Here is a 12,410-nt window from a genome sequence, read left to right on the forward strand (position 1 = left end):
CACATGGTTCTGCCAATGCACGCTGATTCTGCCCTGCAACATTCCATTTATGACAGCTCCTAGCTTTTCCTGAGCAGAGACTGTCCATTAAGATAAATTATGTGATTGCTTTATTATGTGGACAAACAACCAGCAGCAATCAGGGTGAAACCACAATTAAATTTCTACTGGTGACCAATAATAAGCAGAGTTAGAATGTGGACTTTCCCAGAAGTATACACTATAAGGTTGTTAAACCACTGCATCAGCAATCCCCATTGTGAGTGCCATTTTTCTGGGCAAGACGGTTAGTGGTATAAGAAATGTCTTATAGCCCATGACATTTCCCCATTTCCCCCTCTATTATCCTCATTCTCAATTCCCTGCACAATGACAAAATGTTTTTTCTGACTCAGGAGAATAGGACACACATTTCTGTGCAATCTCTTGATGCTGATATGAAAGTGACTAGAAGAGTCACTATAGTGTGATGCAACACACTCTCTTGCATTAGGGACTGAGCATTTTACCCTCACAGTACTACCAGCTGAGGAAGGATGTATCATAACTAGGTCCCAAACTATGATCTTGTACGCAATGACTACGTTGTACTTCTATAGCACCTTTCATCTGCCACTCTTAAAGCACTTTATAAACCTTTAAGCCTCAATATGTGCTTTGAAGTAGTTAGATTATTATGTACTCTTTTTACAAATGAGTAAACAGGTACAAAGAGGTTAAGACTTTACCCCAAGTTCACACAGGTGGAAGAGAAACCAAGGTCTCTGACCTCCAGCCCTCCTGCTTTGCTACTACTAGATAAAAAGATTACATCTCAGACAGATAGGTAGCCACAACAATTGTTTGAAACAGAAAAAAGGAAACAGAACTTTTATAATAATGTTTTAAAATTTAAATATGGTGTGGGAGCACTGGTCAGAGAAATTATTGATCATTGCAGAAGTTATTTCATCTCCCCCGGAGAACATATATCCCTCATCCATGGTGTTTTTCAGCTGGATATTGGGTGGTTGTTTCTGTATGTTGGATTGCATTTCATATTTGGAGTTGAAGAAAATTCATTGAAGGAGGGATATTATTCCCGTTAATATGAAATTATAGGGAAATTTTAAGCTCCCTCTCGTCAAAATGTTTGCTGTTTGACAGCAAGGGAGGCTTATAGCTTATTGTTTCTAGAGTTACATGGTTACAGAATGGAGGCTGCAGAGGGCAGCACTTCCTGACTCATGAACTTCTCTAAGTCCACATGGGGGTCATCAAGGTCTAGGCAAAGGAACTTTTCCACCAGAGACTTGCATCTCTCTAGCTGGCTCCCTTTGGATGGATGATCAATACGTCTAATAGGTTTTCCATTTCGGATAAGCTCTGATACCTCCACTCCTCGTGCAATCACTTTGGGTGGCACCCCAGCCAACGCAGCAATATTGGCAGCATGGCTAACAGTGGACACCCCCTCCTTGAGCTGATAGAAGAATATTAACTCATCTCCATCTTGGTGGGTCTCCATTGTTAGGTACTGCACAAGAGGGGTGTCAGGAAGGAGCTTCAGCTGCACCAAGCTGTGAAAATTAGTGGAGACAAAGACCTGTGGGCACTGGGTTCCCTGCTTGAGCCAGTGCCTCAGCACAGCGACCAGAAGGGAGAGGCCATCCACTGTGTTGGTCCCTTTGCCAAACTCATCAATAAGTACCAAGGACCTCTCAGTGGCGTTGTTCACTGCTTTGGCAACCTGGTTGAGATCAATCATGAAAGTGGAGAGTCCCACAGATACTGATTCCCTGCTGTGAATCCTGGTGTAAATCCCATCAACTGCCCCAATCTCAGCCTCTGCAGCAGGGACATAGCTGCCGATTAGGGCCATGAATGTTATAAGGCCCACCATTTTTAAGTATACACTCTTCCCAGATGAGTTGGGCCCTGTAAGGATCTTTATTCGCCCATTAGCCTCACCGCTGTCCACAGGATTGGGCACAAAAGTCTTTGCACATAGCTCCATGAGTGGATGCCTGCCATCCTTGATGTGGATGCCATGGCGGTGGGTAAAGCACGGACGGCTGTAGCTATTCTCTCGAGCCATCACTGCCAGAGCTAGCAGCACATCTAGGTGTGCTGTGTATTCAATCACATTGTTAAGCACTGCCGACTTCTCCAAGATCTTTGTCTGCATCTGGTGCATGATAAGTGTTTCCTGGTCTCTGATCTCACAGTGCAGGTCACCCAGAATGCTGTCTAGTTCCTTTGTCCTAGCACTTCTATAATGCAGTTTATCCTCTGACAAGAACATGAAGTCCAGGCCTTCAATCTCAAAGTCACTCTTGTCCACCATTGTGGGCAGCCGTGGAATGGAAAGCAGGAATCCAATCAAGGGAATATAGATGACACAACAGGAAGGAATCCGATTGTCCAGGGTCTCCAATTCCTTCCGTGCCACCTCTGTGAGGAAGTCTGAGAGACCCATCAGCTTTCGTTTCTTTTCATCAATGGTGGAGTCCACATTGGGTCTGACAGTGAAGCGGTTTTCTGAGATGCTGCCTTCAAAATCTACCACTTTGCTGATGAGACTGGCAATATAGTGCAGATCATCGGTGAAGACCTGTGAGATGGTCTGGAAGAGCTCGATGCTGCTAGGCAGGGAACGGCATGTATCTCTGAGACACACTGCACTATAAACTGTCTTGTAAAGTGCCTGCCAGTCACTGACCTTTGTATGTGAAAGATTCATTCTTCTCAAAATCTGAGGTACATTTTTTATATTCTTAAGGCACTCTTGAAGAGTCAGGACTGTTTCATGGTTCTGAGCCAGCATGAAGAACTGAATAACATCCAGCCGTTTGTTCAGCTCTGTAAGGTTCCGGGTGGGCCGCATGAGCCACAACCTCATCAGTTTCTCTCCCCACTTGCACCTGCAGCGGTTCAAAATCCCATACAAACTGAGTCCTTCTTTCAGCCCACTGGACAGCTTGTAAACAGAAGGATGCACCTCACTTTTAAATATCTGTAGGACACAAAAAGTATCTTGGTCCATATTCACAATATCCATGAGCACAAACTTTTTAAAGGCCAAGATGGGAACCCCGATTGTGCTATCTTCCAGTTCAACTCCGATCCGCCTCCTGTCAAGAAACTTCAACAGCCCACCTAGTGCTCGAACCATGAGTGGGCTCTCAAAGGGAATGATGGAGGACAAATAGAGGATTTTCTCTGTTGCAGTCATATGAGAGGGAATGAAAGGGAATTGCCGAGATAAGATCCGCTGTTTGCTCACTTCCAGGCCAAAGTCCATATTGGGAAAGAGGACAATTTCTGGTTTGTCCACGTCCCCCGTAGCAGCACCCATATTGGTCAGGAATTTGGCAATGTTGTGATCCTGCTTGGCACTCGTCACTATGCATCGGGGAAGGACTTCATCAATCACTTTCTGCAGCAGCTTGAGGTCTTCGTTATCAGGCATGTCGGGCATGAAGTAGACTGAGCAGTCTCCTGTGTCATAATAAGTGATCCCCAGCAGCCCTGCATACCACAACACACACATGTATATCTGAGGTTGCTCTTGCTCCTCCTCTTGTTCAGGCCCAGGCAGTGGTGATGGGAGACAATGGGTGTTCAGTGAAGCAGTGGTGCTCATTCTAGCCAGTTCCAGGAGCTGTGCTGCTGGTGAAGATGGACATTTTTGTTGGCACATCTTATAAGTCCTTTCCCCAATAACAACTGACCCCGATCACTTGTCCATTTTATCCACCTCCCAGCCACTACCTGATCTACTTCACTCCTCTCCCTCTCTGGGCCACCTGCCCCTTTTCCAACAGCCTTCTGCTGCTTGCATCAGTCCTCTTTACCCACACTCCTGCTGCATGCAAATCCTCTTTCTTTAAGAGGTAATGAGCGGGGAGGTGGGTTGAACCACAAAATGAGTTGGATGGTTGGGCTGAGAGTTTGGCTTTAGTAGGCCCCAAGTATCCCTAGTTAGTATGAATAATGATGAGGAATGGATCTCGTATCCTGTCGTGACTGCAGTGGGCTATGGACACTACTCTGTAGAAATTAAAGGCTAGTAGAGTCAGCACCTAACTGCCTGCTCGGATGTACAGCCACACTCCACAACTGTGTGTATGGGCATACATGAGTGCTCATGGAAATGCCCATTTTATGCACACAGACCCACCTCCATGGGCACATTCACACAGTGCCACCCCACACCCGCTACCTACAAACCCAGCACCACCCTGGAAGCCTGCCCTCCATACGAATTCACAACACAACACCCCAGGTGATCACACTAGTCCCACACATGGCAGAGCACCACTCCGCCCCACAGCAATGGTCCATAACCCCCCTCCCTGCCCTCACCCCCACAGCATGACCCTTCTCCCAGATCTCAGTTCTCTTCCTACCCACCCACCTCACATGTAGGCCAGGCAGCTCTTCTCAGGCTGGGGGGTTTATCTTCCTAACCCGCCTCTTTCTCCTTCCCCTACCAGCTGCTCAGCACTCCCTCAGCTCAGATTCTCATCAGGGCTGGACCCTGCCACACAGCTACTGAGCTGTAATCTGTATCCCTGCCCATTCCTCCTCCCCTTCCCCTCGCCCCCCACCCCCACAGCTCATTACACGCTTTGACCCCACCTGTCTCCCTTCTCACCTTCCCCTGAAGAAGGCCCACCCAGTAACGCTGCCTTTCTCCCTCCACAGATCATACACCATCCTGTAAGCCCAGCCCCCTCCACACACCTCAATAACCCTTCCTCGTACGGAGCACCCCACTCTCGTATCCCCCTGTACACACAGCTCTGCCCCCACACAGTGCTGTGGTCTGTAATTCTCCTCTAGCCCCCACGTACCATAGAGAGCAGCACTGTCCCGCACTCTGGTCCTGCTCACGCCGTACCTCGTGACCTCTGTACCTCCGTACCTGTCTTCACTGCTGCGAGGCCGGTGGCTGATCCTGGCTGTCGCTGTCTCTGTCCCTACCTGGCCGCTCAGTGTTCTTTTGCCTCAGCTGCTCCATCTCCCTCTGGGCCTCTCATTGAAAGCGAGGAGCTGAGGGCAAGGAGGGTGCTGATTGGCTGGCAGGTGCAGACTAGAGGGAGTCTCAGTCAGCAGCCCATCCTGCTGGCCAGCCAGGGACCCCAAAAGGGGGGCTGAGGAGCCATAGATAAAGATATGTCTGGCTCTACACTATAATTCTGTCACCCCCCCCCCAAAAGACACTGCCTTTAAATGCCTCCAACATACAAGCACAGCTCCGTAACTGCCTCCTACCTGCCCACAGACAAGTGCCATCCCATAACCCCACCTCCACCGGAAGTGCCAAGTTTTGTGCAGCTCTTGTATGGCTTTTTTGCAAATGTAATGAACTACTATGCCTATTTACAAATAATGTGCACATAATTTGCATATCACCATAAACTTCAGCATATGGTCAACACACCCCGACCCAGACAGTAATGAGTGGATGTGGAGCTGCATTAAATTCGACAGCTGTGCCTGGTATTGGTGGGTAGAAAGGTGATTGACTGGGGATACCGAGTTGAGTGGGTGCTGTACGTGGGGGACTGGATGTTTTGCTGGTCATCTGGGGCTGGAGTATTTGCTGTGGGTTTCTGATTGGTGGAGCCTGGTGCAGATCACCAAAGTAGTGTGGACACTTGGGGCCAATATTAGGCCTCCCATCTTGCAGTGATTGTGCTGCACTGCCAGCCACTACTGCCTCTTCCTGCCTGACTATAATCCCAGCAGAGGGAGTAGCAAAAGAGGAAGCTTAGCTGATGCCACAGCAGCCCCATGCAGTTGGAAGGCGCAACTGCAGGCAAATGCCTACAGCCTGCTCACACCTTAGCTGCAGGTGTGAAAATCCAGCGGAGATATCAGCAGGCGGGACAGGGCTGCCAAGTCTGTGTCACTTGGCACGCCTGTCCCATACCCACTACCTTGTTACAATCCCACATCAAACATTTTCATTAGCAATGCCCTATAACTTCAAACCCCTCCCCCCTTTGTAACACCTCTGCGCAAAAGCTTTGTCTTATAACTGCCCCCTCCCAATCAGTGCACTGAAAGAGCTCTATTGTGTTAACGAGGCCAACAAATTTACCCTAATTGTAAGCTTAATTGTAAAAAGTATATGAAAGTTTATAAATGTCAACAAGCAGGGCAAAAAGCCTAGTTTGGCTGGGTAGAAACCACCCTGCTCTGGTGGTCTAAAGGCACGAGGAAAGCTGCTATAAACAGCCAAGTGGGATTCTCCCAATAGTGGGAAATTTCCTGCGAGTAGAGTGGACAGAGCCAATAATCCCCAGTTACATAATGGCCCTTTGGGGGCTGTTACAAGCCATTGGAAGTTAGGGCTGCTCTAAGACCGCTCTAACTCGTGCTGGGGGCTGAACTGGCACAGGGTTGGGGGGGGGCGGGTAGCATAAAGGTGGTGTAATGCCACTTTTTCTCCCCTTCTCCTCAGGTCCTGCACTGAGCACAGCTCAGCCAGACCAAAGGATCAGGCACATTACAGTGTAATGTTTTATTTATTTATATTTCTAAATTCATTCTAAAAAACATTTGTTCCAAACAGAACCATAAAAAATAAATATGAAAATCTGGTCTCCTAGTGAAATGACTAATGTAATTTTATTTTGATTATTTAAAGGTGAAAAAAATTGACCCGAACCTGTATGAGAATTTTAAAAACCACTATTTTGGAGATGAAACCCTGTACCGCCTAGATCTTTGCTCCATGTTGAAAGAAAAGCAACCCAATGGCTATTACCACTGTGAGTCCTCTATCACGGTCGGTAAGTACAATACTATTTTGTTTTATTTCTTAGTTTTATGAAATTTGTTTGAAATTGAAGAGGTTGATAAGCTGTTAATGCTGGGAATGTATGTTTGGCAAATCTTGCAGAGACATGTTAGATGGGTCAAATCTGAATTAAATATTGTAACATTTTGGCAGTTAAGCTACTTACTGCTACAAATCAGAACTGTTGCTCCCAACCAATTACAGGTGCCTCAGCACTGGAGCTTCATACTTCTGTGTACTTTTGGCTTTCCCTCCCATTCCGGTCTTAAGGTTGGCAAGCCCTACAGGAATGAAAGTTCAGTTGATTTCCATGTTAGTTCTTTACATGGAGAGCTTGCAGGATGGTGGTTTTAACAGTGAGTTTGTCTGCTATGCTTTGGTGCCCACTTCTCATGATATTGTGTGCTCTCTAACCCATGTGGAACTTGGCTGCTCCAAATGTTCAGCTTTATTAAGAGCAGCCAGAAATAAACATGAGTTGGAAGCAGTGGGCATAGATTTAAAAAAAACAGCATTACAATAATGCCCAGAGCTCCAGTTAGGATCAGGACCTCATTATGTTAGACTCTGTAGAAATGTGTATGAAGAGACAGTTCTTGCCCCCAAAGAATTTACAGACTAAGGAGACAAGTGACACTTGAAGGGTGCACAGAGAGAAACATGTACTTTTTTTCATACATGTATTTGCTTTTTTACCGATCATTAATTGGCTGATTTTGTATCAACATTATAGTAGTGGTGGTGCTTGAGGACATATTTAAAGCAAGGAGAGGGTAGTGGCCATATCAGATCAGTTCAGTTCAGTGTGTTATCTGAACTAGTACAGTTGATGTTTGATAACCTGGTACACCTGCCTGGAAAGGTTAGGGTCCATTAGGATAATTTCCATGTGCCAAAATTTGATAGGCAAGACTAATAACAACAACAGCCTCAAACTGTGTCATGCCCCAAAGTTCATGTTGAATGTTACTATAGCTCTTTTCTTTTATAATTTATAAATGTGAAAAATATTCCTTTCAAAACAGAACAAAAATCTTTTGGCAAGATGGTAGAGAGCAGTGTTACAGCTCAAGAAGAAAATTGTTACTGTTATTGGAACAGACCATGACCTACATTAAGGTAGCAGGGGAACATCTGCTATTATTATATATGATTCTTTAAAAAAAAAAAAAGAAAGAAAGGCACCAGGAATAAGAAACACTATGGAGAAAGACTCCAAAATTAAGACACTCATCACAGAAATGGAATTTTTTTTTTGCTTCTCCTATATCTTGCAACATTTCCCCCTAACAAATTCCTAATCAAACAGTTTTTAAAGTAACATGAAACTAACTAGAAGCCACTCAAACAGGAAAAACCTCACATGGAGGCCCCTCTACTGTTCTGCATCCCACACCAAAGAATACTAGAGATATTTATGAAAATGTTCACCCTTAAAGAGTGAGAATTTCCATAGAAGGGAAGGACAATCCACGTAGTGATGTGAAAATCTTTAAAGGCTACTACTTCCACCACTAGTAACTGAATGGAAACATCCTTCCTTTGGAACCTCCTGTTCTGTAAACAGCTCTAAATTAAAACTTCCGCTTCTTCCTCAAATCTTTGAAACCTCACAGCAAATAATCTCTATTTTCTGGGATGTTTCTAAGCATGTCCCCATATTATGCAAAAGTGAAGTGATGATATTCTAGGTATCTTTGGTCCTGACTTAGTGCAGGGGGCTGAACTAGAAGTCATCTTGAGGTCTCTTCCACCTTATATTTCTATGATGAGCATAATTAAGGGAAATCGCTTCTGATTTAAGCACATCTTCATCTAACGTTATGCTTCCAGTCAAGGAGATTTTGGTAAAAGAGTCAGACTTTTTAAATGTCTTGTCAACTGACAGGACTGTATCAGAATTACTTATTTTACCTTTTTTTTTTTTAATTCTCTGTCACACAGTAAAAATATTTAGCAGTTATTCTGTATAATTTACTATTCTTCTGGCTACCCTCAAAGATCTTGCTACTTGCATTCCCAACACTGTGACAGAACTAAAACTGCAGCGTAGACCAAATGTGTACATGCACAGCTGCTGCTACCTTCTCTGAGTCAGTAATTGTTTTGACCATCTTTATGCAAGTGCTGGTATTGGAATTCATTGTTGTCTGAAGGAATAAGCACACTGCTGAGCCATGAAGTCCAGAATTTTAATTCTGGCATTGTCAGTGACTTGCTGTGTTGTCTTGGACAAGACACATCACCTTTCTATTTCAATTTCTCTGTCTGTACAGTGAGGATAGTAATACTTATTGATCTCACAGGTGAGTTGTGAGGATTTACTATTCAATGTCTCAATAGTGCTTTAAACATATAAGGCACTAAAATGCTAAGTACCTGTTGCCAGTGATGATACTACACAATTTTAGTTTGCACTTGAGTTCTCTCTATTCTCACAAAATATAGAAAAAAATCACTTTTTTCCTATTATACTGGAGGATATTGCACATGGCAAATGAAACACAGTCTGGAGTAGCGAAAGAACAGATTGCGATAGTCATGGTTGAATTATTGGTGACAGCAATATGAAGAGAAGCCAAAAATGCGTCAAAAGATTTACGTACGATATTTTATTTACATTTATACGTGCATGCATACATACATGCATAATCCACCTACCTACTGAATGTGGGACAATCGATTATATATGATGTGGTATGAAGGCTTTAATTGGCATGAAATTTGGGATGGCTGTGTTATTTACAAGTGGCAGAGTATTCTAGAATATGTCTCTTGGGCTAAATAATTTGGATAATAAATATTTCCAAATGAAAGCTGTTCTGCAACAAGTATAAAACTATTTTTGTTGCTCATATCTGGACTCTCTCCAATTTGTCCACATCCTTCCTGAAATGTGGCACCCAGAACTGGACAAAGTACTCCAGTTAAGGCCTAACCAGCACAGAGTAGAGTGGAAGAATTACTTCTCGTGTCTTGCTTACAACATTGCTGCTAATACATCCCAGAATGATGTTCACTTTTTTTGCAACAGCCTTACACTGTTGACTCATATTTAACTTGTGGTCCACTATGACCACAAGCTAAATATTTATGAATATTTTAAAGAGAACATAACTACTGTAATTTAAAATAATAATTGAAAGTATAGAAATACTAAAGAAAATTGCTAAATGCCAAATTCAGTTACATTCAAAATGTTATATACCCAGCCACAGTGGCTTAGAAAGGAGAAAGTTAAAAAATCAATTTTTCCAACCCCCATTCTTTAAGCGGGAAGACTTACCTAGAAGTGTTACCCCGATTTGTGAATCCTCCAATACCCTCCTCAGCCAACATTGACCGCTCTAGGGGTTGTGCAGACCCCCTACAGAATGGGGGTTACTGGTACCTTGTGCTGTTACAAATCCACCCTAACCCTGTGTCATAAATATAAAGGGAAGGGTAAACCCCTTTGAAATCCCTCCTGGCCAGGGGAAAGCTCCTCTCACCTGTAAAGGGTTAAGAAGCTAAAGGTAACCTCGCTGGCACCTGACCAAAATGACCAATGAGGAGACAAGATACTTTCAAAAGCTGGGAGGAGGGAGAGAAACAAAGGGTCTGTGTCTGTCTGTATGCTGGGTCTTTGCCGGGGATAGACCAGGAATGGAGTCTTAGAACTTTTAGTAAGTAATCTAGCTAGGTATGTGTTAGATTATGATTTCTTTAAATGGCTGAGAAAAGAATTGTGCTGAATAGAATAACTATTTCTGTCTGTGTATCTTTTTTGTAACTTAAGGTTTTGCCTAGAGGGGTTCTCTATGTTTTTGAATCTAATTACCCTGTAAGATATCTACCATCCTGATTTTACAGGGGGGATTTCTTTATTCCTATTTACTTCTATTTTTTATTAAAAGTCTTCTTGTAAAAAAAACCTGAATGCTTTTTCATTGTTCTCAGATCCAAGGGTTTGGGTCTGTGGTCACCTATGCAAATTGGTGAGGCTTTTTATCCAACATTTCCCAGGAAAGGGGGGGTGCAAGTGTTGGGAGGATTGTTCATTGTTCTTAAGATCCAAGGGTCTGGGTCTGTAGTCACCTAGGCAAATTGGTGAGGCTTTTTACCAAACCTTGTCCAGGAAGTGGGGTGCAAGGTTTTGGGAAGTATTTTGTGGGGGAAGGACGCGTCCAAACAGCTCTTCCCCAGTAACCAGTATTAGTTTGGTGGTGGTAGCGGCCAGTCCAAGGACAACGGGTGGAATATTTTGTACCTTGGGGAAGTTTTGACCTAAGCTGGTAAAGATAAGCTTAGGAGGTTTTTCATGCAGGTCCCCACATCTGTACCCTAGAGTTCAGAGTGGGGGAGGAACCTTGACACCCTGGGATTCCTGTAGCCTGTTTTAGTCCATCAGCAAAATCCAGCATAAAGCAAAATTAGGCCCGTAATGTCCAGTTGAAACTGGCACAAACCTGGAAATATAAAGTTAAAGCTGAAGCTTCTTCCTGCCCCTGCCCCTGAAAGGGACTCAGACTGAATAATCTCCAAACATTACTTCTACTTTACTCCGTAAATAACAGGACACTTTCTCTTTAATGCGTCATCATTTGAGGCTATGAATAGTAATTAAAAAAGAAACATGGCAGTTTAGGTCTCAAACAAACAATGCCACACATTGTTCAAATGAAAGTGTCCCACTCATCACAAAAAGAAAAGGAGTACTTGTGGCACCTTAGAGACTAACCAATTTATTTGAGCATAAGCTTTCGTGAGCTACAGCTCACTTCATCGGATGCATCACAAATATTACTGGAAGGTGTATGTGTATGGGGCACCAGGCAATAGCAGTTGCCAGTTCCTAAAAAATAGGTGAAAAATATTTATTGTGGATAAATTGATTAAATGTTTTGAATCTCTCTTTTTGACTAAGGTCCTACTGTTCAAATTAGCACTGAATTTGTAGTCTCTTTGCCAAATGCACATTGCACTAGGAGGCTTTATATCCAGAAAAAGCTTGACACTGTTTTCCTTCCGGTGGCCTTCCTTTATGTTGTTATTCGTATGTCTACTAGAAAACTTGCATCGGAGAGGTTTGCATCACCTGTTCTTCAGTTAGCTGTTGCTCATTGAGACTTTCTGTATTTGGATGATGGATTTTGTAGTAGCAATTACATTCCATTACTGATGAAGAGAGCATGCTACAGAGCTGGTTTCATGATGAAGCAAGATTTTCAGTCTGTTCATTTCTTCCTCTCCCTGCACTTCTGAAGTTTTCATTAAAGCTGGGCAAAATGTGCAAAGCAGAAATGTAATCCTTATATTGTACCCACGGGCTTGACTGGGAAGGGTGAAGATCCTTTCTTGGATGGAGTCAGAACAGGTAGCATGCTGAGCGTGATACTAAACTTGTATAAGCCATGTCCTAGACTACCTGTCGGTCTGAGAGCAGCTCTGAGTGCTGCTAAAACCAGCACCTTATTTATGTATTTGGATTTCAATACAACATAAAAGGATACTATCCTGGGCTGTAAGTCTCCTCTCTCATAATTAAAGAAATGATATGAAAAATCAGCAGAACAGCAGCACATTTCTCCTCCCACCCAAACATCAGTCAGCACACACATTACAAAAATCTCACATC

General features: G+C 43.7%; 2 protein-coding genes across 4 annotated transcripts in view; one reads left to right on the forward strand and one right to left on the reverse strand.

Moving 5' to 3' along the window:
• The window catches only part of AKAP7 (A-kinase anchoring protein 7), a 133,046-nt gene that overhangs the window by 72,732 nt on the left and 47,904 nt on the right, over positions 1 to 12,410 (forward strand). For all 3 annotated transcript variants that reach the window (XR_014710996.1, XM_084624370.1, XM_084624371.1), the window contains exon 7: positions 6,641 to 6,785. Coding sequence is in view for 2 of the 3 variants with exons in the window: in XM_084624370.1 (XP_084480496.1) it covers positions 6,641 to 6,785 (145 nt within the window). In the remaining variant the exon portion in view is untranslated. The remainder of the gene's footprint in view (positions 1 to 6,640; positions 6,786 to 12,410) is intronic.
• MSH5 (mutS homolog 5) lies at positions 1,187 to 3,625 on the reverse strand (the record flags this gene model as incomplete). The annotated part of the gene is made up of 1 exon (XM_084624369.1): positions 1,187 to 3,625. One exon carries the CDS (start codon positions 3,623 to 3,625, stop codon positions 1,187 to 1,189), a length of 2,439 nt encoding a protein of 812 aa, XP_084480495.1.

This window comes from Lepidochelys olivacea (genome assembly GCF_965140295.1).
Source record: "Lepidochelys olivacea isolate rLepOli2 genome assembly, chromosome: 3".
NCBI lineage: Eukaryota > Metazoa > Chordata > Testudines > Cheloniidae > Lepidochelys > Lepidochelys olivacea.